The sequence below is a fragment of the Bombus huntii genome, chromosome 7, assembly GCF_024542735.1.
Source record: "Bombus huntii isolate Logan2020A chromosome 7, iyBomHunt1.1, whole genome shotgun sequence".
Classification (NCBI taxonomy): domain Eukaryota; kingdom Metazoa; phylum Arthropoda; class Insecta; order Hymenoptera; family Apidae; genus Bombus; species Bombus huntii.
In genome coordinates this window covers 5,899,639-5,926,403 of record NC_066244.1, presented here as the reverse complement: position 1 = coordinate 5,926,403, position 26,765 = coordinate 5,899,639, and the positions used below count along the sequence as shown (strand labels likewise).

At 35.1% G+C, this 26,765-nt stretch overlaps 1 protein-coding gene across 1 annotated transcript in view; it reads left to right on the top strand.

Annotated features, from left to right (window-relative positions):
* Positions 1-26,765, top strand: part of LOC126867630 (uncharacterized) — a 647,133-nt gene that overhangs the window by 571,015 nt on the left and 49,353 nt on the right. Inside the window, exon 5 of the mRNA XM_050622333.1 lies at positions 8,663-8,797. Within this exon, the coding sequence (XP_050478290.1) occupies positions 8,663-8,797 (135 nt within the window). The remainder of the gene's footprint in view (positions 1-8,662; positions 8,798-26,765) is intronic.

The window sequence follows — 26,765 nt, the reverse complement described above, 5'->3', positions numbered from 1 at the left end:
AATTTGCATCGATCGCTATAGAAGAGGGTGTTCGCGGTACCGCACGCTCCATAAAATCCCATTTGAAGGAATATGGTATCCATGGCCTCCGCTTGAAAGGCCGAATAAATATGTTCACGGCGATTTAATCTTTCGAACGGCAAAGACCCTTCCGTTTTCCTTTCGCCGCGGCTCTTTCCACATTTCTGCCTCGCGTCTTTCTCCCATCTCTCCGACAGGAAGTTTCACAAAAACGAGTTACCTGCTCTTTTAGGCTGCACTTTGCAGTGTTCGTCTGAAGAGAATTCAGTCTGCACGAGGAATTCTTGGCTACGCGGCAACCCGTCCTACACTCATGTCACTCTTTGCTTTTACCGCGTTTGATAAAGACGAATCGCTGCACGAGAGAACCAAGGACACGCGCAACGATAAAGGCGGATGGAGAAGGTTCGTGTCGAAGGTGGACGAAAGTTACCGAGCGATTCGATCAGAAAACTCGAAGGCTACAGCGTTCTCGAAGATCGATTAACAGTTCGGTTCTGCTACGAAGTTTAACGTGGCACGGAATTTGCTATTCCTACCACGCAGAGAGTTAATGGTGTTACGGAGGTTGATGGCGAATAACAAGAATGCAAATTTACCTGATGTTTTGTCGATGTAGATGCAATTCTGTTTTTCAGGTGATTTCTTATCTCCTTTCCCTTATTATCATGGAATTGGTGTGACTACGTATTTAGAATAGAATTTACTGTGACTGTCATTAGAAGGTAATCGAGCCATCCATGAATCATGCCGATTAATTTTGTAAATTTAAACAATGTGTGTTAAATGTTACAATTTTCTAAGAATCTCGAAGTTGAATTATTCCCCTATTCATCGATAGGTCACAGATCGTTGCTAATCATAAAATTAAAATAGTTTTCTTTCATATTTCGTTGAATATGAAACTTTCTGTTCGCGAATAAAAATAAAACTCTTTAACAAGTCTCCTCGCCCGCGGTTCCTTTTGCACGGTATGTTTTTATACGCCACAATGTAAATTTTGGTCTTTTTTATATGACCATAATTCTTCCTCGTTCTTAGAAACGTCGATCATCAAATTTATGAGATTTTTCGTCGAACGTACGTGGCTGTATCTCGTATCTTGGGACTCGATCAGGAAATTGAGAGGATTTGCTGCGAGGCAGACGAACTTTCGTCCATTGTGCTCTTTGGAACGTATTAGGTTCGCGTATGCATACACGTGCGCTAGACTACCCGAAGTATAATCTCGCAAGGAGTGTATTCTCCACTTATCGAAAAGCCATAACTTGGAAACGATCGCGTTGCCGAGATCCAATCTGCAAACGTACGTAATCGTGTACAGGGAGCCACGAAAGCGCGGCCGGAAATAATGGATCTTCGTCAGCGAGAAATTCGAAGATCGACTCCCCGACGAGACGCTGATCGGGTCGTCCCGACCCGATCGGCTTGTTTAAATGATGTTTAACGACGTCGTTACAGAGGCGTTTTAAGAAACAAGAATATCGAGAGGTGTTAATGTTCCTCGCGTACATCGGGTTCATAACCGTAGACGTGGGTATCGTTCTCGAGAGTGAAAATTGAAAATAACTTGAAACTTTTAATTTAGGTATTTGCTATTTTTATTTATTCACTGTTTGGTATTTCAATTATCAGATGAAATAATTGGAGTTTCTTTTATGATTTTTTATAGAAACTTTTAGGGACAGTTGAGTTATTGAAGATTGAAGATTGATTTTTTAAATTCGAAACACGAAGTACAGGTACTTCTCCATGTTGCATTACTGAATACTTTTTTACTATAAGCTTGAACATAGATCGTGCAAAAGTTAGTATGATATCTGCGATGGTATTAATTGAATAATACCACCATTCAAATACTTCTGTGAGCTGTTGCAGAATAAGTCTCAGCTTCTGTCAATTCTCCATTAGGCATAATTATTGGAAATTACATTTCAAGAAATTGAAAACGTTTTTAATATTCTACGGTATTTTGGGGTGTTTGACGTGTAAAAAATATCGCATACTCCGCATAGATGAGTTGCAAACGGAGTGAACTTTCCCGCGGGCATAGTTGGCGCAATAATTGAAACAGGCGTTGCGAGTGTGGCGAAAGATGCAGCTCGCATCCGGCCGAGTACGGCACGCGGAAACGCGCGTGAGTTACTGGCCAAAACATTCTCGTTCCCGATTTCCGAAAATAAGAAACACGCGAACTGTCTCAAAGAAGCATCAGCCGACTGAGTTTCAGCTATGATCCCGTAGTACGTTGATGCAACGTTAGAGATCGCAGGGGAAACGTTTCGTCGCCAGAACGAAGCAGCGTTTTCTCGAATTTTATAGAAAATGATAACTAGTAGTTAGAAACATAAGGAGGGAATTCTAAATGGATAACTATAATGATTGTGTTCTTGTTTCAAACGTAACGAGATAAAATCAAGAATTTTAGTTCTACTAATATTTAGAGATAGTAATATTACGTTAATTTTCAACGGTTAATTTTACCGGTTTACGTTAATTTTCAGTCTTTCAACGCTTTTATTAAAAACATGATTACCTTATCATAAAAATAAACGGAATTGCTTTTACGAAAGAAATATCCAGAATTACTTGTATAATAATCTTAAATTTAAAAAAAGCTCGCTAGTTTTGTATTTCCTTAATACCCCAACTTGCTCCATTCAAACGATCTTACCGATACTCGATCATCGACTCCAGTTTCCTTCTAGATCGCTCCATCATCGTATAAATGAAACTATCTCGAACGACCTTCCACTATCAACTTCCTCGAGGAAAAACAAAGAGGAAGAAATATCCGACAGGTAGGGTTGCCTGTGCTTTTTTTACTCGCGACCGATAAAAGATACCAGAGGTGGATGGAGCGTGGAATAAAGGGAGCGGCGAAGGGGGAGGATCGTCAATAAAGAGCGATAGTAAAGTGGCGAACGTCACTTAAAGGGTCTTCAAGCCTCTATTACTTTGAGAGAGAAGCACTCTATGCTATTACCAATACACGAAATAAAAGCTGAGAGAGTGGGGGACGAAGCGTAGAATGGGGTGAGTAGCAGGAATGGGTGGCCTCGAGGTTGCACCCAGGCCTCGCTTTCGTTACCGACACTCTCTTGCTACTTCTCGCGTACCGATTCCCTCTCTGTTTCGTTTCCTTCCACTTGTTCGAGCCTTGTTCTTCTCTATCGACCTGGCAACTCCTCTTTTCCACCTACAAAGTGCTATTCGATCGGCCGCGATCCATTAAGGAAGGCCAAATATCGCTTTATCGACTCGCGACCTCCATTCTTGAAAGCGTTTTTAATGGAACCGAGCCCCGTCATCGTGGTCGTCGTCGTTGTCGTCGTCGTTCTGGCGTCTTTCGTGTCTCCTCTTCGTACCATTCAACTCTGGTGTGTTGCTTTGACTGCTATTGATTTTATGATTACCGTGAACGATCACGCGTACCATGCGTCCTCGATTTTAGGAAACGGAGAACGATAGCAATTAAATCTTCGTTTCAAGCTGCTTTTTCACCAGGGTAATTTGAGGCTGAATGACCGGGTCCGGATGCTTCTACGATGAGAGACGCTAATGGATTGGTCTCTACGTGATTCTTGATTTCGTAATTACGTTCTTTTTCTTCCTTTTTAATTACACACCTTTGTTCGCTGGATTGAAAAGCTACGTGAAGCGTTCAGATTCATGCTTCTGCAGTTTCATGTTTAGGTGGTTTTATAAACTGGATCGAATCAAGTAATATCATCTTAGAGTTATTTTTTTTTTAATTTTTTGCATAATATATAAGATAAATATTTCATGAATATTTTATACAAAAAGTAAATTAATTTATTTATCATCGCATGAAGTAAATTATTCGTTTTATTTTGATAGAAGTAACAAAAAATAGTTCAATTAACGTAGAAGAAAGAAATAGATAAATTAAAAGGGAATAATATTTTAAAAACGTATTCGAAAAATTCGAAGAATAAATATCGTTTTCCTTGGAAAAAGAATTTGTATATTTTTCATTTAAGTTCTGTGTACACCTATTTATTAAAAATTTCTACTACTTCTTTTTTTATTCTCCCTTTTTATGAATACATAACATGGCTCCGTAAATGGCAAACTGGTTGTACTTCATGATTACACAACCGTGATTAAAGAAATTTCGCACGTAGGTATGGAATAAAATGAACGTGACAGTACTGTTACGAAACGTCATGTTGAACTACGTACTGATTGGTAGGTACGTCTATTCTTCCTTTTCAGATCAAAGCAGAAACTCGTTCCATTTTCTATGCAGTTGATCGATATTGCAGTTTTCACAGAAAATATATTAACAATTTCACCATCATGTACGTGTCGGCCACTGAATAAAACGAATGCTCGATTAAATTTCCTGTTTCATTTTTCAGTTGTTAGGAGTTCTGTTTCAATCAGATTCAACGGATATCCATTTCGCAATCTGATCTTAAGCAATACCATTTCTCTTACGTATTTATTTCACTCCTTGTTAGTGAGAGTGTTCTAAAACAAGTATCGTACAGCCAAAATTTAATCAGGCAATTTTTTAAAAATATAAAAATTTGCAATTTAAAATTTATATATATATTTAAAGAAAATCATGTTGAATAAGATACAAGTGCAGATAGGAACAAATTTGGCATTTCGGTGTTTTCTAACAAAATTGTAATTGTATTTCTATCATAGGCTAAATTGCAATTATAATTAATTAAAAATACCATCGAATAGTATTGTATTCCATAAATTACACAACACTCTGTGCTTGTTTTTAGTATATCCAACTAGGTTGTAGTAACTCACTGTAAAATACTACCACACCGTTTCTAGCAAATTTCTAGCAAAGCTTGTATATACAGTGTGATTTGAGGGGAATAACGGTTCTTCGATTTTTAGTTTCAAATATCCGGACTCCGATCATTTTTATTTCCCAAACAATTGAATTCTCTATATAAATGTCTACGTCCCAGATACAATATCTTCGCATCTATGATATTCACATCTTTCACCCCTCACTATACCCTCTATTCTCATTCTTTTCCTTACCCTCATTTATCAGCGCTATTACCACCTAATTTCATGCAAATCATTCAGAATAATATAAAGTACAATAACCACGTTCTCATTCCGATTGATTTCATTGTTTCCCCCCCATGGAGGAACAGCTTTCAAGCGTTTAAAAAACGATCAATCTTTCTTGCGCAACGATATATTCGTCGACGAAATATGAAAAAAGATTGATGTAATTAAGAAGTCAGTTACCGTTAACGTCACGCTTTGTCGTACCGCGATTATGTTTAGTTTTCACTTATTCTCTGGAATTAAGCGATCGATCGATATCAACGCTAGGATATGGAAAAGTTCCCCTTGATGAGAGATCTAACGAACGTATCATAATCCTTCGTTAAAAGGCTGCCGTCATTAAACCGTGATATTGCGTGCAAAATGTCGTGGCATTTCATACCTTCCTCGTAATTGTGGGCCATTCTCGTACCTCCTTAAAAACCATTGATTGGATCGCACAGAAATCATGAACACGGCCTTTTAGGGTTCGGTAGTTGTTAATCGTTTTTAGATCTTCCAAGTGGAGAAGGTAATATGAGAATTGCTTTATATTCCTCTGAATTTTTTATGTGGGTATTATTGAGTTGTTGGAAAAGTTCGTAGGATATTTATTACAGATTTTTATAATATAGTTTTAATATTGTTTTTAATAGGAGATTAAAGAAAATTAAGGAGTACCATAAAAAATTTGTTAACAAAATAAGTTTCTTTTCTTTTTATTTTGACGGGATAATGTTGAACCTCGTACATATATCGAAGCAATTTTAAATCGTAGCTGTAATGTTTGCCTCTATGAATGTAGTATATTCTTCTGTTGAATTCATTGTTCGAAAAACCAACTAACATTTACTATGTATTATATTTTACTTGATATTATATATGTGATAATACTTGTAATGTAATACTTGTGTTTCCGCATTTATTACATTTTGAGCGATGTCATTATTGGAAAAGTTTAACTCGTACAATTAAGCGTCTCAGATAACTGATAATGCATTATGTCTAAACAGCAAAGTGCTATTAAAATGCTTCATTCGCAGACACAGGATATTCCCCAAACATTACACGAAAATCTATACTAAATAGATAAATGTATTCGCAGTTTACAATATAACTGAAGTTAAAGTTATAAATGATCCGCAGTTATCTGTATTACGTTTATTAAAGCGAAGTAATTTGTTTGTAAAATGTAATTTATATTATCTTTTAACATGGTAAAAACTTATGATAGTAACAAATGCTCGTGTCTCTAATGCACGATCGGTACACATTGCAAATTTAGCTTAGTAAATTACATATACGTATGTTGTATACGCAATTATAGAAAGTTGCATTAAAATGTTTGTTCAGCATTTCAATATTTTTATAATAATTCCATGTGGATAATAATCAGTCGCGTTCTTCTTTTTTATATTTTATTAAAATCAGAAATAACGTCGATGAAGTATTTCGAAATAATCATATTTAATCATATTCTTATTTCTTTCCTAAATATATAATTTATCGTGCATTAAATAAAATTTTCTTCCATGAATATGTACGTTTAATCTATGTATTATTGAAATCGATGAGGTACACTTTGATAATGGAATGGGTTCGTATATTCATAGAAACTAGCGCCAGACAATTCTGCTTTTAGTCTAATGGCATCGCACAGTATTGTTCCGTAGTTAAAATGTGTTAAATCAATATATTATACTAATAGTTCTCGCAGTCTACAAATACGATACTATTTTCTTTACATTTACATATTATAATAATTTCTCTAATAATTTCCAAAGAATAATATAACGTACAAAGTAAACTACAAATTAAATAATAAATTTCGTACTTCGTCAATACGTATCTTATATTACTAATAAATTTATTTGTTTATTTATAGTAATTTATTAAAACAATACAAATTGGAATAAAAGCTCGAATTAATCACCGTTATATTATTTAACTTCAAGGTACTTTATTTTAATTCGTATTCTATGATTTACCTGATAAAGATAATAAATGTAAAATACAAATTAAAAGTATTATAGATACTTTCATGTTATGTAATTTCTTTAAAACATCATTAAAATGTTAAACTTTAACTAAATCCCAAATTTCAAAAATAATAAAATAAATTCGAAGTACTATCATTGTGTACAACATTCTTCGTCTATAAAGAAATAAGAACGTGCAAACACGTTCGACGAAATTTCCCTTTACGACCATCTTTGCCCCATCTAATCCATCTCATAAAAGCTGTTCGCTCGCTACGGAAGAAGGCGAGAAAGCTGGAGCCAGAAATACACGGCGAAAACAGTTCGAGAAAAGGTTTCCCGGATGAAAGAAACGAACGGGTGAAAGGGGTAAAATCGAGACAAGATTTTAGCGCAGATTCTGCTAAGGAAACGGGGCGAACAAATAGCACCGTGGCTCGCTTGGCCGCGTTTCTTTCTCCTCCTGTAATTTACAACTTTAAATTGCGCCACTATATCGTCGTAATTTTTGCATACCGTCTTATTTTGGATCTCTGGTTTTCTGTTACCGCTTATAAATCCTGCTGTAGGGAAATTAACGAACAACATCCATCGAGGGTTTAAAGAGAACGCAAATACGGAAAAAAAGGATAGTTAAATTTTTTAGCCAAAGATTAGGTACGTAGAAAAAATTGTATATTTCTTGTGCCAATAATTAATTTAATCTCATCTCTGATTTTTTTGTCGGACGTATTTATTTTTCTTACTCAAATTTCTTTGAGTTTACATCAAGGTGCTCTAATTACTTTCAATAAGATGTTAGTCAAAATACTAATCGTTATGGGCCTTAAAAATAATTTCAATATATTGCAACTATAGTATTACAAGTGTGTACATATATTCGTACATCATGATTTTTTTAAAGTTCGAGATTTAGCATCCTGGGATAAGTTGCAGGATAATTAATTACGAAGTGGTTTAATTAATTACTTGAAGAACGACGATCCCGTGATTTTACAAAAATACTTTTAATGTATGGGAAACATTGTAACTAAAAGTATGAATAGTGTGTTTTATACCTACCTGTTTTCGTTGCTTTAATACAAATACATTCTGACAGCTATTTCATTTTATTTATATTTGATTGTAAGCAACGAAGATTGATTTTCTGCGAATGCAACTGCAGGCGGGTTCCATTAGAGATGTATAGATCGTTCGAGGGTGAAAGATGAGAAATGAAGCAAGGAAATGGGAATAAAGTGCAGTGGTTTCGTTTATTGTTCTGTTACAAATTGTTCAAGTAAATCACATTTGTAATTCAAATAGCGCAGCAATAACTTTATCTTCTTCAATTTTACCTCGTTTTATTTCATTAAAATAACTGATTTTATTTACATTTTATTAATAAATTCATATATCCAGCGTTTCGCATAAAACAACTTATTTAATTTAATACTTGATAACTTTGTTGATATCAAAATGAAAATTAAAAATCGTGTTCCTTTGTGTAAAAAGAATGATTCGATAAGAATCGTATAAAAAGCTGTTTATAGCGCGACTAATGTGTATCCGTGTTAAGAAATTTCTCGTGTCTCAATAAATTATTTCAATACTATTTCTCTGTTTTCCAGAGCTTGCCACAAACACCAGCTGGCGGTGTGGGTGGAAAAGGAAGCGGAAGTGCTGGCGCCGGTTCTGGTATGGTCAATGGTTCTGGTGCCGATCATCAAGATATTCGTGACGGTGCTGCTATAAATACAGAACATGTGAGTAATTCCATTCTCCGAGTTTTTTGTCAATTAAAAATCATACAAGTTGCGAGAAGTAACTCGTTATTTTATCATTTGTTATTTATACTAAATGAGATCTGAAATTTTTATCATTAATGTAGACTGTAACGAAAGATGAAGGAAATAAAGAATAGGAAGGGTGACAAGGACGAAAATAGAAGCGTGTTTTCTCCGTTGATTAATCTGTAAAGGACTTCAACCTAGTCTATATTTTAACTTTAATAGAATAATTGAGATCAGAGGACGTGCTCGTATATTATTCTTTCCATTTTCGTTTAAAGATATTTCTTCTTTTTATTATCTGCGCCAAAGCGAATGTATTAAGGACCAAAGTCAACGCAACATCGAATCATGTGAAATTTCTTTTCGGTCGTTTCACGATTGAAATCTATTGAAAAGAATTTCTAGACGTAGCTCGACATATTTTTATTCACTGCTTTTCCTTTCGTTTAGATGCTGCAATTTTGTGAAATTTAAAACAGTTTTATAAATAAAGAAAATACAATATAAATAAAAAGTTTTTACAAATATTTCATATCACTAATGCTTTCATCCTTTTTACACCCCGGACTTGCGTAATGAGCTTCTATAATGTGTCTATTAATCTAATACACTTTTTGCGATTTAACAAAATTACAACTTACTCCATTCACGTTTTTCTTCTTGAGTTCTACACGCTATTTCACTGGTTGGTTCTTAAGAAGTTAAGCACTGTATTGTTCAGTTTAACTTAGTTACTCAAGTAGATACGTCAAAAACGTTCGAACGGTTTAGACACGTAAGAGAATCGTCTCGTAAAAATGTAGTCGCGCTTTCAAGCGTCACGGGACGTGGCGATACCCGGGGAAAAAGCTCGACGAGTTCTTGGCCGAGTGGGCAAGAACAAATCGGCCGTTCGCTCGGCAATGATTGCCGTTACTATTCTTCGAAAACTTCCTTAAAAGTACCTCGACGAGGAAAGTTTCGCAGTGAAAGCAACAAAGTGAGTCATTCAGCGTGCCGGCGGGCATTGTTTGCTTTCTTTCGCCTTATTTCGCGGCCACCTTTATATCGTCCAGATACTCCGGTTCCACAGAAAAATAAGGGAAAAAGCTATTGGCGTATAGTGGCTGAACGCTCGGGGAAATTTTCCCAATCGTTCGCCAGAGAAGTAACTTGTAACGATTCACTGCCTCCGTTAATCGATAACGAGTTTGCAAGGGGCAGAAGGGTTGCTACGTGCGTTTCGATATTACTTGATGTACGATGTTTGTAGTTCCTACTAGGTTTGAAATTAAGTTAATTTTAAACTGAGAAATTAAGAAGATGTAGCTAAATGAAGACAGTAATGGATGTATTTTGCCTAATTTGAAAATTTGTTTCATTTTTTCGTATTTGTTTGCTATACATGTATGACGGTCACGTATATTTTTCATGTCGTAGAAATTTTTACGATGATTTAGAAATTTAACATGATATCAAACAATTTAAATCTAAAACTTCATACTGTACCAAAGGTATTAATGAATAAAACGGTTCAAAGTATAGTATCGATATTTTGCACGTATTTCTACCATTACTTCAACAAAGAAATAAAACGTGTCTCACTAATTGTAATATAAAATTTTGTAGCACCTCCGAACCTTCGCTAATAAGATATGATACATCCACCACGTAACAAGTACCATCCAGACACGGAAATCTCTAACAATTTAAATAAATCTTCCTGTCTTGCAATGCTAAAAAATAGTCAAAGAGTACATCTTCATAAATGGCATCGCAAACCACTTAAAAATTTTAAAAATAATGCAGAAAAATTTCTTAAATTCAGCTCCATAGTCTCATAGTTGCCATAGTTGTAGCGTTTGAAGTCGCTGAACTTTCTTATTATTCGCATGCTCGTATCGCGTGCAGATTTGATCGTTGCGGCGGAAGCTAATCCGCAGGCCATCGATTCCATCAACAGAATTAAAAAAAAAAAAAAGGAAAAAAGAGAAAAAACGAAAGATAGCTGGGAAGACAGTTTAATCGGAAATCGGTTGGACGTAGTTCGGGAATCCAGGAATTAAGCGATTACTTGCGAAGTTAACCATTGTTTCAGCCAGTCCATCAATCGGGTCCCACCTAACCACCCCTTTGTGCAATTCCCACCCTCCCATGCGCGGCACCTCGTCCGACCCACCCACTCGATTTTCGCACGTTGATCCATTCGCACGGAATTAAAACCTTTATCTACGTTTCTCCGCCTGCTTTGTCGAGGTTTGACCGGCGAAAACGGACGTGCACGAGAGACTGGTCGAGGAATGGAATGGAAAGGGTGGAGCCTCTGGTTCGAGAGCTCGATGCTCATGGAACTGTTGCCGGAATCGTTTATTTCGAACAGCTACGCGCTCCACGCTGATAAGCAACGTCAATTTTTGTGTCGTCTCGCTTTGGACGCTATCGTCCGCTTATTTTTTTTCCTTTTTAATTGAGATTCTGCCTCTGCCACGCTCCTTTTTCTTGTCTGTGTAAGAAGAAAGTGCTTTAGACAATGCTTTTAAGAATTAATGCTATAATTAGACTGTGGATTTTTAGGCATCTACGCTGTTTACAGCTATCATTCAAAAGTATTTCTCCATAGCATTTGTATCTGCATTGTATTCATTATTTGCATTCATATACTAACTAGTTCCGAGTAATAAGATTCCCGCTTTTTTTATTATTTTTGTTCCCTGACAAATATTAATTCGATTAATAATGGCACTCGTTTAACACTAATTTAATTATTTGATATTTCTCTTGCATACTAATCATTCGTATTAAGAATTCTATATTCCATATACTTAACAATTATTATATTCTACCGCTAAGAATATTTCCTGGTGCTAAAGATATTTTCATTTTTAACGTTGCTGTTCAATTTATCCTACTTCAGTTCGCTCTTAACTTTCATCATTGTTTTATCTCTTCTACAGACTTTACAGTGCATTTATCTATCCTATTATTCGTTGCCGTTCTGTGGCAATCTGTTTGCACCATGTCCTAATTTCTTTCTTTCAAACTATTCCACTTTCATCTTTTCGTTTTACCTTTGCCACATTTTTTCATTTCTTCGCATTAAAAAATCTTGTTCCAGTAAACTTTCCATTTTTATTATAATTGTATTAAAAACGTACCTCTTCTAAAATATTTTTTATTATAATTCTTTCATTGACAATTTTAATTCGCTTTCTCTCTCATTTGACTTTTTTTTTTTATCTTCCTTTTACTTTAGTCCACTGTTTTCAACCAAACCTGACGTTTTGCTCTAGCCTCTCTCTTTTTATCCCTCTTTTCTAATGGCGGATAGTTTTTTGCAATTTTCGACGATGTGCTATCGATTTACATGAGACTGCAGAATGATGGCTCGCCTCCGTCGATTCCCACATTGGTTATATGGATTCTCTAATCGAAAACCGAGATAGGGGCAGAGGAAAATGAGAAGGGCTGCAGCCGAATATTTCATCTTCGTTGAGAGACGAGGGCTTTCAAGTCATTGTACCTTCGCGGTAATATTTTGGACGACTTTCGTCGAACGGATAGCTTGATTCACTAGAAAAATTGTCCAAATCAATATCAATATTCGTTGAAATCCACCGTAGACGTTTTAGACATTCGTTTAATAATATTTTAGGTTTGAGAATTATGTACAGATTTAATACTTATATTTTCGAAGTTATCGGTTATTCTCTTCTTCGATTATTTTATATTAAAATTTATATGAAAAATATATTAAAATTCGTGTAACCATCATATTATATTAACAACTATACGTAATATTAAATTAATCGTGAATATAATAATTATAAAATATGTTCGAATGATGTTGTTTTATAACGAATCTTAAGCGATTAAGATGTAAATGTCTAAACATTATATAATCAACATTATTATGCTTATTTGGAAGAGAAGTCGCGATAAATAAATTGCATTTTTCGTATTTTAATTCTCTAAATCGTTTCGTTTTTCGTAAATAAGCTTATCGTTCTGTGGATTTACTAATTAAAGCGTAGCGAACGCGATAATTCGATAATTCTGCCAACGGAGGAACTGAATCGCGTCGACTTAACCGTATCTACCGTAGGAGTTTGCTACGTTTCGGCTTATCTGAGTAGGCCAGTTAGCCGGAAACCATGCTGACTATGAAGTTGCACCGTACTCACCCCTCTCTGTGTTAAACACGCTAGGTAATTCCTGAATAAGAGAACTCCTGAAAATACTTACCTTTCACGGGCTGATGATTGTACGATGAATTTCTCCGCACACGCGTATACCGATATATAAATCGATATATCCATAAACAAATGTCATGATCGTTGTACGCGATCGTCCTGGAAATGTGGTAATACTGATTTGCTGCGTTTGTTAAATGGTAGATTCATCGACCGATATATATAGCTCTTTATCATATTCATGATTCATTCAAACAATTAAATTTGTTTCACTCGAATATTAAAACTATTTATGTTTATATAATTGATATAGATTGGTTATGATTAATTCATTATTTATTTTCTAGAGCTTTAACAGTTCTAATTAAGCATTAATAGTGAATATATAATTACTCGATTTTTGGTGCAGAATTATTTATAAAATAGAAATGTTGAATAATTAGGTAGTGGTATATAGTGTATATATAACGCGTGGCAACAGGGATTTGAGGAAATGTGCAAGTAAAATTGTTCTTGAAGATTAATCATTGAGCATTTTAGAAAGAATTAAGCGAAGAACTATTCAACAAACAATAGAAAGACAAGTGTTGATTAATAATCTATTGGAGAAGAATTTTTTGTCGTTTCAGATTAGTTCATCTTCGATCAGTATTCTTAAACTCAGATTAATTTTGTGCAAATCAAATTATCACATAATCTCGTTTATTCTTCACCAAATATTTAAAACCTTTGCAATTTCGATTTACAGAATATTCGTCACTGTCTTAAAATTTTATTCAGAAATATAAATTATACCTTACTTGAAACAAATGTATTAATCGTTTACCTTAAAAATGAAAAGTACGGTCATCCTTGGTCCATATAAATTTCCATTCCGCACAATTCGGCATAATTCGCCGCTTATACGCGTCAATGGATATTCGAACGTACAAAGGAATGAAATGTCAAAGAGTTAACGCGGCTAACGAATATCCATTTAGTCGCATTTCGGACAATTATCCGCGAGCGTAGGGAGTTTTTTAAACGAGAATATCGCGTTCTGGAGGGCGTCCGTTTCGAAAGTGGTCTGAGCAGCGTGCAGTCCGGAAAATTAGTCGGCGACATTCACCGGGACCGGAAGTAGCAAACGACGACGGCTGTGGCTTCGCTCTGGCTCTGAGCACATACACATCCGTTGGTGTTTTATTTTTCGCCCGTTGTTTTTTCGTGCACCACCGGCTGAACAGAGGGAAAAAAACTAATTCCGTAATTGCGATTCAAATTTCTTTCGAACAACCTCGCAATGCCGTTCTCTCCCCTTTCCCTCCACTTTCCACGCGTTTCCTCCGTCTTTAGAACGAAGAACAACTTTTGTTTTCCTACCTCTCTGTATTTTCCTGCTCCTTTTCCCTTTTTCTTTCTTTTTTTTAATTCTTGCTTTCACGGAATCTGCGGTACCCCCGTCTTCGTCTTCGTCTTCGTCTTCGTCTTCGTCTTCGTCTTCGTCTTCGTGTAATTCCAGTCTTATTTATTTCCTTCGAGAAAAATTTCTGCGTTTTCTCCCAATATACTTTCCTTTCCTTTCACTTACATTCCATCCTTTCTTCCGTTTCATACTTGACTTACGTTGGATTTTTCTTGTCTTTGTTCTCTTACGTATTTCCGACTCACCCCTGGTTTTGTTTTTTTGCCTTGTTATTTTAATACACTGGTTGCAGACTTCCATTGTTGTCTCATTAATCTAGTTTTTAAAGTATCCATTGCTATACTTCTTCTCGCGGCTTTTTCTCGCCACGGGAATGCACAAGGTTTGATTTAGTCTATTGTTACTAGATAAAACTATATTCACTAATAAGTATATGTTTATGAAGAACAAGAACCAACGAAGGAGAACGAAATTTTTGTAAAATTTATAACTATCGATTTAATTAACTTTGACAAGTATTAAATTGTCTGCAAGACCAAATATAATATATTATGTACATACGTTGGAACTAACGTTCTTTAATATAATAGTGTTATGAATGAGGCTTAACGTAGAATGTGACTAGAAAATATAAAAATTCGATATATCACGTTTACATGGTAATATCGTATAAATATCATATAATATCGTAAAAAATCGTATGACATCGATTACTTAAAATCAAGAAATTTTACAAAATTGATAAATCCCATTTTTTTAAAGGAATCTAAAAGCGACAAAAATTGCTAAAAAAAAAAAAAGGGAAACTTATACAAAATTTCAAAAGATTTTCCGTTTTTCAATTTTCTGCAAATTATATTTTCTCCATCCATCTTTTCGCTGTGCAACGTTCTTCTCGCTTCGAGTCGTTCTTCCATTTCCTCCAATGCGGACATGCTCTTTTGCCGTTTTTTTCAACCCCCGTTCCGAACGTTCTTTTTCTTTCGTCTTCATTTCATCTCCTTTGAACCACGCTCTAATTCCTCCCAATGTTCCCTTTTGACGAGTCGCCGTTTCTCAGGATGCATTCAATGCACACTATCGTTGGCCGACTTCCGTTTCGTCGATGTACAAACCAGTCCTTGTTTCATTTTTAGATCATGAAATTGTGGCCTAATATAGTATCAGGCTAATAATTAATCGAACGCTTTCTCGTGTAACCTTTGTCGATAAAAATCTATTAATTATCGGTCCCGGTTTTGGTTAAAATAATAAAAGCAACTTTGTTACAAACAAAGTTTATCATGAAGATGTTAATCGTGTTAGTGGAAATAATTCGTAATTAATAAAAATAAGTATACTTTGTCTACATATGCAAGTATAATTAAGTATTTTATCCATCTGTCCGGAGAAAAATATTAAATGGGATTGGTAGTATGATTCAAGAATTTTTCATCTCTTATTCGTCTGGAAAAATTTTAATTGGAACATACAATCTATATAATTGTTAGATTGAAGAAAAGATTGTCCAAGGAAGATTATATTTTATATCTTTTTTATAATGCACTGTATCTTTTATTGCATTAAAGAAATATTTGAAATTATCAAAAATTAAATTTGAAAATTGGAAGCAGGTAAATACTGCGTCTTATTAAAAAAAAGTCTGATGTTACATCACCTATAAGAAACTAAACAAAGAACTAATTGTAAATATTTAATCATAAAAAGAAAACAAATAATTCAAGAACAACGAAACTTCCTAATCTTTAAACATGAGAATAAATCTTATTACGTTTGACATTTATTGCTAAGAAATAGTCTTACTTTCAAATTAAGTGCTTTAACTTTTATACTGCTTCCGTTCAATGTCGCCTTCCATATCTCCCATTTGGTCGTACTTCTGCAGAACAGGAAATGAAAAACGCAGCGATGGAACGAAGACAGGCAGTTAAATTAAAGTCTGATTAACGGACTGTCTTAGAGACTGTGCATTCTAGTTTTTCAACTCGTAAAGACGAGTTATTCCGCGTCAAATCGGTCGACTTGTCTCACAAACGCGCCAGCTCATTCGAGCTTTTCACAGAATTTTCATCTCATTTCCGGCGCACGACATCGTAAAAGGCGTACAAAAAAGACCGCTTAATAGGACTCTTTTTTACCAAAGTTATGAACTATGTTCGAGCATGAACGTAATTCATTTTATTTAATGTTTAACGTCCATTATATCAGGAAAAACTTCTCGTGTTTGAATAGGAAATTATTATCGAGCTCCGTTTTTTGGAAATATCATACCACGGGAAGATTTAAATATAGGAAAATATAAGAAAACAAGAAAAAATAATTAAGAAAATATTTATGAAGTATTCGTATCCTCCCCTTTTTTTCTACCACATTATTTTTTATTTCAGTAAACATTAAGAATGTCATAGTCTCTAATGATGAATATATTCAACAGTTGTAAGTGCACAATAAAAACAACTTGAAATATGTTTTAAAATTCTGATATAAATAAGATACAATAATTATAAACTTTACAAAAATACTGTTATTTTCAATGAACGTTTAAGTTTCCTTTATTGTTAAACGATAAAAGTATTTAAGTAAATAATGCGTCAATTACTTTTAACAAAGATACACATGTGTGCTGCAGCGTGTACGCAAATATTCCCATCGAAAATCAATTGAAAAGAGCTTACTACAAAACGGTATTGAATAATGATCGATTCGATTAAACGATAATTACGCAAACCGAACCGTGAACCATTCTCATTCCACATTCAAGTGTTAGCGTGAAACATAAATACGGTTATACGATTGCAATATTTAATACCTGCCTGGAGCAAGTTTCAAACAAGCAGAAACATCCTAATTGCTTGCTGCATTATGTAAAATTAAATTCTTATTCGTTGATATTAAATCGAGGTTAAAGCAAAATTTCAAAAGAAAATATCCGGAGAAAAAATGGAAAAATCAAGATTGTTAGATTATGTAAACGATAAATAAATTTGTAATCTGTTGAAGTAATTACTTCAAGAAAAACTCTACACTTTTTTTTGTGTACCCGTGGCCTAGACATCGCTGTTACGAAGAAAATAGAATTTAGTGAAGCAAAAAAGAATTAAAAACAACAAGAGGTTCATATTATTGCGCCCTTGAATATAAATATTGAATATTGCTTTGGGTTACAAGGTCTAGAAACAAAGGAGCTATAAGTAGATTGTGATTGCTGTTTCTTGTAGTCTTCAGCTATAATTACACACTAAGTACTTAACTTTTTTTCGTAATGTCCTTTGCTATAAATGTATGAACGTGCTCTCTATTACATTCTATTATATTGCAACAGAAATTAAAAAAGTGAGATTTGGATTAGCGTACATTATACTTGTACTTATACTTATTTCAATATATTTTTGTTTCTATTACAAATTCATCCACTCGTTCCTCAACATAATCGGAACTTCTCATGAAAATACGTGAAAAATTTGCAAAAAGTCGGGATAATTTTTGGTATAAATAAATTAGTAATAAATATCATATATTAATAAGAAGAAAATCATATTTATTGCATTTCAAATATTTAACATTTTTATACAAAATCTATCTGGAAGAGTAAAGAATCGGAAACTTGGAAATACCATCGAACAACTTGCTAAGAAATTTTTTATCGAACCACCTTATCGAAATGTACGGGAAGTTTGTTAGTCCTGAATAAGTACATGAGTAATATACGTAATTTGAGTTGGCGAAACTTCGCTATGAGCAGACTTAGGCGCGCTGATTTGCATCGATTTTTCAATTTTCCGCGGTCACATTTGTCGTATTTCCATAATTCGTATTTATATGAGCAGAATATCTCGTCTGCGCGTTTCTTCCCGGCGTGTTTCTCGTTTCACTTTGGTACAAGCAATAAGAGGCTATCTTTTATATCGTCTTCCCGCGAGTTTCCGCGGAAGCGTACGAGAAAGCACGGAAAGTTACAATTTCACGTTCAATCTGCAACTCGCGCTGTTTACACGCGCACCGTGCTTATGAAGTGGGACGTTAACTTAGAACGTCATGTTGCCTTGATTTTCCATGTGCCAGTTTACGGTTACTTCTGAAAGTTACGCATCGATTCTTTATTGTCGCTGCCAAATTTATTTCAATCTATAAAAGATATCTTTTATAAACATCTTATTGCTTAATCATCGTATTCTAAATATTTAACGTGCTGTCATTTGCACAAAGGTTAAAGACATCCTTAACTCGAGCTCCTCACATAATCCAATTAATTTCAACGAGGACAAAGTTACACATTTCCTGTCTTCATCGCACAAATACAAATGTTTACCAGCAACAGACGCGTTTACCTCGATGAAAAAGGAAATGATTTACGGTTTTCCTGCCCGTGCTCTTTCTATGCATTTTAATCGCATTCCGCGACATTTAAAAGCAAAAGGAGAGTAAGTATGGTGGAACATGAGAGGATTGGAAGTTGGTAGACGCACGATGTAACAACGAAAGAGTGTTGAACGTTTTATTAAGCCGGATGTATAGAAACCACCGCACGAAAGGGTCGAGGGTTTGGAAGGAGTGGGAAAGCATGCTGTTAGCGCGGTGCAATGAAATGAATAGAAAAGAAAGGAAGACTCAACGTGGTATAACAAAGGATCCAGGCAGTGTGGCTCTGAATTTGCCCTTCTGAACCTCTCCCACCATTGTTTACCCCCATTTTCCTCGCCCAATGCTCGCTATTTTCTTTTTTCTTCTGTTTCCCTCTCTCTCTCTCTTTTTCGGTCTGGCTCTATGTCTTCGTCGTGCATAATGTAGAAAACGTTGGAAAATGCTCACCAGTTCCGTGTCCATTTCTGCCCCTGGTGAATTCAAAGGCGATCGCGGGTTCATTTTATAAAAACGCTAACGCTAAATATTAAACAGCGACGACTTAGCCGCGTTACATTGTATTGCACTGGGAGTAAAGGTTAAGTAGAACGCAAATTTTATTCTACGAATGGCTGTTTAGGGAGGAGGGGATGTATAGAGGGTGGTTCGTAATACGTGGCACAAATGGGATCAAGGAAATTATATGACTGGAGGCGAAACTTAAATTGGAAGTTTCATTTTTGAGAAAATCGGGTTTAAAAACCTGACAAGTACACGCGTAGTTGATCAATTTCCAATTGGACAAGAGTGGACAATTGGATGGGGACATTCGACATATGCGAAAGTTGAAACGAGTCAGAAAATTTGTCAAGTAGACGCACGCTGGACTAATTTTTTATGCAACACGGACGAATTCTAGTTTCTACTTCTGTCTATTGGAAAATTAAATAAATCCACGTAAATCTGACGGGTTTCCAAACTTAACTTTTTTCGAAAATGAAGCCATCGATTTTGTCATTTTTGAATGTAGCTTTATTTCGATAAGTTTTATTCTTTGAGATGTTTTCAAAAATATTTTCTACTTTCCCTACTTTCTTCGTATCGACGACAATTTTTACGATGACTTCCGACTATGCTCCGATGTTTTATTTTATCGAACACCAAAGCAGTCTTTCTTTTTTAATATTGTTACTTATGATATTTTTAATTTTGTTTAATTTTTTAATGACAATTTTAATTTTAATTTTCTTGCGTACAAATAACTTTACGTAACTTTATAAATTAAACGTAATTGAAAAATGTCCCGAATATTTCTATGGTCTTTGGAGTTGAATAAGATTGAAGTTGAAGTATAGTGAGTTAAGAACACTTTGCGTACGAGACAATTTGATTACAAACGTGTTGCACTTTGTAATAAACGAAGTTATAATTAAACTGTTAAATGCTTGATGTTTTTCACATAGGAAGTTCACAGAGATTTTGTAATTTATATTCTTGTTAAAGAAGTTCGGCGAATATCAAGGTAAATTACGCGTTAACAATTTTTAATCGTCCGAACTCACCGGCTCCCCCAGAGTTTAATTAAAGAATAAATAACTTTTCACTCTGGTTCTCACGTAAATTAATTGCAACAACGGTTAATTAAACACGGTCTCTTGACGAGTGGTCCCTTTTACTTTACTAGGAGATTAAGCGCGGTTGTTGATTATTTTCTTCGCCACTGTGCCATTTTCCTTTACTTCCCGTAACTTAAGCCTCTCAGAATGCTAAATTACTTTAACAGTGGTATCTGAAATATTCAATTTGTAAGGCACATTCAGTTACATTTCATCTATAAGAAAATATTTCTGCTTCAAACAGTTGCGTAGAAGTTTCATCGGTTGATAAGAAACTCCTGCAATTAGAGTTATACAATTTTACGTCTGAATAAATATACTGAAATAATTCTTAAATATATTACATAATATAGAATAATTAGGATACTTGAAAACGTAAAACAATTCGACAACAGGAAACGAGGAAATTGCAAACAAATATTTACGCTAAATTCTTCTTTTTACATTCAAAGTCTACCGCCAAATATTTTCTATCAAGAAGAAATTAAAGTGAAAGCTATTTTTTGAAAACACACGCGAAACAAGCGAAAGAAGAAACCTTCATCCATGTCAAAATTTCAAACATTAACATTTCCCAAAAATCGTTGTAAATGTATCATATTTCCATGAAAATACTATATGAATTGGTTGTTTTGAGCATCCTAGCAGTTCCAGTGTTAATAAATGATCGCTATAATATAATATTTGAGGATATATGGAAATAACAAGTGAAATTGTAGTTTAAAAAATGTTGTAACATACTATTAATAAAAACGATACAAGTTTCATTCAAATGTCAGTTCTTCATCAGGATTCCAGCTACGTAGCTGTTAGCCTTCGCAAGTGGTATCGTTGGTAGAGCGATAAGATGGACGTTTAAAATTCCATTAAGTTGCTGCAAAGAAAGTACGATAAGATTAGTGGACAAAGGGCCCGGCACATGATCCTGGACGAAATTTTCCTAGTCGCGCTATCGCTATCCAGCTCGTAAACTGCAATCTCTGCCGGGCGTCGTTTCGTATTTTCCAGCGTCGCTACTGGAAAATTTGTTATCGTGATCACTTGCACCCTCGTTCCATCCAATTTCGCCGGAATAGAAGCACGGCTGACCTCCTTGAAATGAAAGGGACGCCCATCGCGAGCGATTCGTGTCGCTATACTATCGCTGAAATCGCGAACATACACGGCTTTACAATCCTTACATCTGGCAGTTACGTCACGCTGATATAATGACGCGACAGAAGTGGCAAACTCGGTAACTCTACGGCATATCGCAAGTGCCGTAGACTAAGCACTTTTGTTACAAATGCAGTTAATATAAATCAACGTCGTTAGTACGTAAAATATAGAATCTGAGGTTGGCTATTAAAAGCTATCGCTCAGAGTTTAGTTTATTTTTATTATCGTTTTTAATTTTCCACCTTTAACTTCCATTTTAACTAACTGTTCGTTTTAAGCGTCCAATTAGTTTTGTCTCGGTGTAACTTACACATCGGTAAATATATCAATTTGTAATTTATTACGAGTTAATTCCAGAAAAGTAATTTGACATGTCATTTCTATTAAATTAGAATAAAATTTGCTAAAGTACTATATACGACGATTTATGTGGAATTGCGAGAAATGAGTAGCTAATGAATCATTGAACGTCTCAGAACTTGGACAGTCCTCTTAGGACCTCGCACACATCTTGATAACTGCGAGGTTATCAAAGTAATAGCGCAGGTCAACGGAGAGACTGGTCCCACGGGAAAGGAAACCTCGTGTCTACGAATTATTCCTGTCATGGATTTACGACTCATCTATCGTGACTAAGTGCGCAGGCACTGGGTTTCAGAAGTTCATATAGTTCGTAAAAATAATCGAAACGTTAAATTCATAAATGGAATCAAACGATAACTTAATCTAATTTATCAATTTCCACATGAGCATATTTTTTAAAGCAGTAACTAATAGTCTTTCAAATACCAGCAGATTACCTGTGATATCACTTGAAATTGAATCATTTATTCTTATCATTATCACTCACCTGTACATAATGAACTCAGTCCTTTTCTCAATACTTCGCTGTTTAAAAACGAAGTTCGGCAAAATACATATAAATCGCTCTCTTTTTATATCCGGAGGATCCACGAAGCAATAAAGTTTACAATCTTTCTGCGCGCGCAACCTCACGCGATAGTGATCTCTTCGCTTGAGCTTTTGCAAGCTCAGCTTGGATACGTTTGCGTGGCGAGCAGCTTTTCATAAAGTCTACCCGTAAATTTCGCGCTCGCCTGAAGTTGTCTGTATCAACGACACACTGCATCGGTAGATTTTGTTGTCTCGTTTGATCGACGCTTTGTTCTATGCGGCTGATTTATTATACCAGGTTGTCCCATAAGTAATGAGGTTCTTTTGATATATAGTGGATGGTCGAAAATAAATGATGAGAGTATAAGAAACATTTCAATATGCTAAAATGAGAACGAAATAAACAACGTAACATTGAACAGGCTATTATTTCTAAAAGTTCGTCTGAAATCTGTCATATTAGTTGTGACAATAACCGATGTTGTGGCAAAAGATCAACTAAAATACCATTGCGGCTGAGAAAATTTTTTTAGATAATAATTGATAAATAAAGCCTGAAATTCAATTATCTCATTTTTCATTGTGTTTTTATTTCGTCTTATAGAAACACCACCTTAAATATTCGTAACATCTTCGACTGAACATGCATATTAGATACAAATAAACAACTATCACTATCGATAATTGTCAGTGGCGTACTGCTCCTCTTAGCGAGAACTTTCGCAGAAATAACTAATATTCGGATCGTAATATTAATGACTTTCTACTGCAACGAGCACATCGCACACGATAACTGAAACATTGCTGAAACTTCTTTCTAACAGTCTTCAACGATCGAAAACTCATTTTCACTCTTCGCTAGTAAAATAGCTGTGCAACGAAACTCAAACATAGAATCGCAACTTCCACTACATCGATCAAAACCTTAACGCGTCTATTCGCGATATGTTACCATATTTTCTTATTTCTCTACTCTTTCTCTTTATCGCTGTCTCCAAGCTACAAAATGTCATCGACGATCGATGATCCAATTCATATTGAAAAGTTTCCATTTTACTAGATAGTTGGAAACGAGACGATCAATTTTTTCTCTAAATGATTTGAAATAAGTATTGTACATAATAATACACTAAATTTTGGGTAATTCTACACATTTATAAAATTATCCATTTTATATACAACTAATTAATATCGGGACCCAACAATTCATCCTCGTAATTTCAGCGTTCCTCGAGTGCTCGAGTTCTTCGAATTTCTCGGTCAGTTAATTTCTAAAACTCTCGTTTCCATTTTCAGTTCGGTTAACCTTTTATCTTTTACCGCTGTATTTTTCTCGCGAGAGTTTTCTCAAAATAAAGAAAAAGAAAAAAGAAAACGAGCTCTAATGGATTCCATCAGGCTAGATAAATTTCGCCGGAGCTCTCAAAGAATCTTCATTATTTCGCGATCACTTATTACCAGCGCTTCAGTTTTCGTTCTCGAGGGCAACGCGCATCAACCAGGTGAATCTATCTCCATTCTCGATCTTCTCCGACGGTTGATTGTCTTTCGACCTAGCGGGAAATAACGCCGGAACCCGGATGACTTTGACGGTTTCTAATCCGCTCGTCTCGCCTAGAAATGAAATTTTCTCGCTACACGACGCTCCTTGCTCCCTGCTGAGCACCTCGAATCGCTAAACGAATTCAAAATTGTGGCACGCCGTCGTCGTTCAAAGAACTTGCATGGAACGCATGTCGGCAAACGTGTCTGGATTGGGATTAGTGGATTAGTAACGAGATTAATCTTGCGGAGACTGTCTGTGGTTTTTCCCTTGATATATTGAAGGCGTGCTGAACAAAGTTTTACTCGGTAAATATGAAATAGAATATTAATAATCGTATTTAACATTATGGAAATAAAATAATGATACGACAACGATTTAGCATCATAGTTTTATGTATACTTTTTCGCGGCATAATTCTCAATACTCGAAAAAATTTGCTTCCCATTGAGTCTTCAATCACTTTTGTACGAATCTCAGAATTTTCGTTTTCCTTGATTATTAAAAGATCAAAATTGCTATAATTGTTAGGATTGTTTACGGCGGAATGGGTATAGAATTAGTATTAGAATATGAAGGAACAAGGTGAAAAAAATAGAAAAAGCGAGGGACAATACCGGATCGGAACAAAACGACAGAAATGGCGGAAATAACCCGACGATTTCTAGGACGAAAGTTTCCAGTCGTTTGCTTTATTGCCTCCTTAAGACGGAAGTCGTCGTTCGATTATAGCTGTCTTCTAATTACGAAAACTTCCTTATCATTGTTTCGTAGTCTCTTTTTCCCCATAGAAAATGTAGCATTTGTTTCCTCGGGATTGAACGTTAGAATTGAACGAGTTTCTTTCAGAAGAATTACAGGAAGTATTATGTAAATTTTACTGTAAATTTGTTATTCGAGTTTCGAGTATAACAGATGCTAACGCATGGCATAAGTAATCGTAAATTCTAAAATACTGTTGAAAATGACAACGTGAGTTCGTGCTCGCCATCCATATGCAGATGCGTTAGTTATAAGAAATAGTAACTAGAGGATGATCCTAGTTACGATCGATAGATGTAATCGATAGGCTTAAAATGCCTTTTTGTTTTTATCCCTTTTTTTTGTAAGCGCATGCAATAAAGGTTTTTTTTGGCTCAGAACGGTGTGATAGATTTATCCATTCAATAAAATAATAACTATTCTGATCTTACCTCTGTGTATAGAAATAACAACAATAAATAGTAAATTAAGACTCATAATAAATGTCAGTAAATTAAATTCTATAGAAAATCAACAAATATTCGTAACATTATTATCCCCTTTTCCTATTTATGAAGTTGACTAGTATATCTTCTGACAAACTCATATACAGTGTAACTCGTATTAATATTCTGGTACCACGATATGCGCAACATTAATCTTGTACACATTTGCTTTTAATACGTTTGTTTTCATATGTTAAAGTAAATATTTCATTTGATAGAAACATACATTTTACTGAGTCGAGCAATAAATCTATTCTCTTTTTATTAATACACATATTTCGCAGAAAGTCATAAAAATTGTCTAAAAAAATATAAAGATACACGAATCTGAATTTATAAAAAGAATGGGATAAATAAATTACTCGTTAATTAGATAAATTTTACATAAGAATAACGACACCTGATGTACATTTTTAGGAAAACATAAACAAACGTACTACTCGACCAATTTATCTAACGCGTGTACTGGTTCCAAAGAAGAAAGAATAACCAAACGAAATAATTCTCCAATTTCATGAAATATCCAAACATTAATGCTAGTCACTGTAGCCTTATCGTTAACTTATTCCAGGCTATTCCCATGTCTGGACGCAAAACGAGGCGCAAAACAAAAGCGGTTTAAACACGGGTGAGAAAGAGGAAAGGAGAAACGGTGTCTGGCAGGCGGGAAGCAGGATCGATGACGAAAACAAAAACGAACGGCCGCAGCCTGTAGAAGCTCGGATAGTCCGGTGACGTTGGAATGTTTTATAACGGGTGGACCGTGCGTTTTCTTCGTCCCGCCGAGCCACGTTTTCTCCTCGCCTTTCTCCTTTCTTCCCCTTTTATCTTTCTTTCTCCTTTTTTCTTTTTTTCGGACAGAAGCGACGCTAGATTCCTGACGCTGAATGGCTGCGATTGTTACAGCGACGACAAAAGTTTAGCTAAAACGCGGCCAGACCCGGTTTCGCGGATTTGTTTTTCCGGTTTCTTTTGCGATTAAACGCGCACCGCAATTGTCCGGTTTCTTGAAAAAGAGCCAGCCTCCTCCTAAGTGAGGTATACTCCGTGCGTCATTGCATAGCCTTGGCGCATGGAACGATTAGGACGAGGTACGCGGTAATTGTTTCGTAGAAGCCAGGAAAGAGTGAATGAGGAAACAGTGAATGAGAAGCGAGTACCTCGATGAATTTCAGACGAGTTCCTAACAGAATTGGATCGATTATTTGAAGTTCTAGTTCTTTCTGTGTTATTCTTGCAATTGAAAGTGTTTTTCATTAGGTGTATAGATTAACTCGATGCCTTTAAGTCTGTTTGATATGACGTATAAGAGGAAATCATCTTAGTTCCAAGTTATTCTTCTATTATTCATTAAAATTCTATTCTTTTAGAGCGATTCAATATTTATTTATAAATTAAAAAGGAACGTTATTTGAACTCCTTAGCATTTTTTGTGCTCCCACTGCTCGCAATTTTTTTATTGCAGTGGCACGTTATAATAGTATCTAAATTGTAATTGTAATACGATACATTAAATGTAAATTAATATTCTTTAATTATTTTCTCGTGAACGTAGAATACTTGAAATA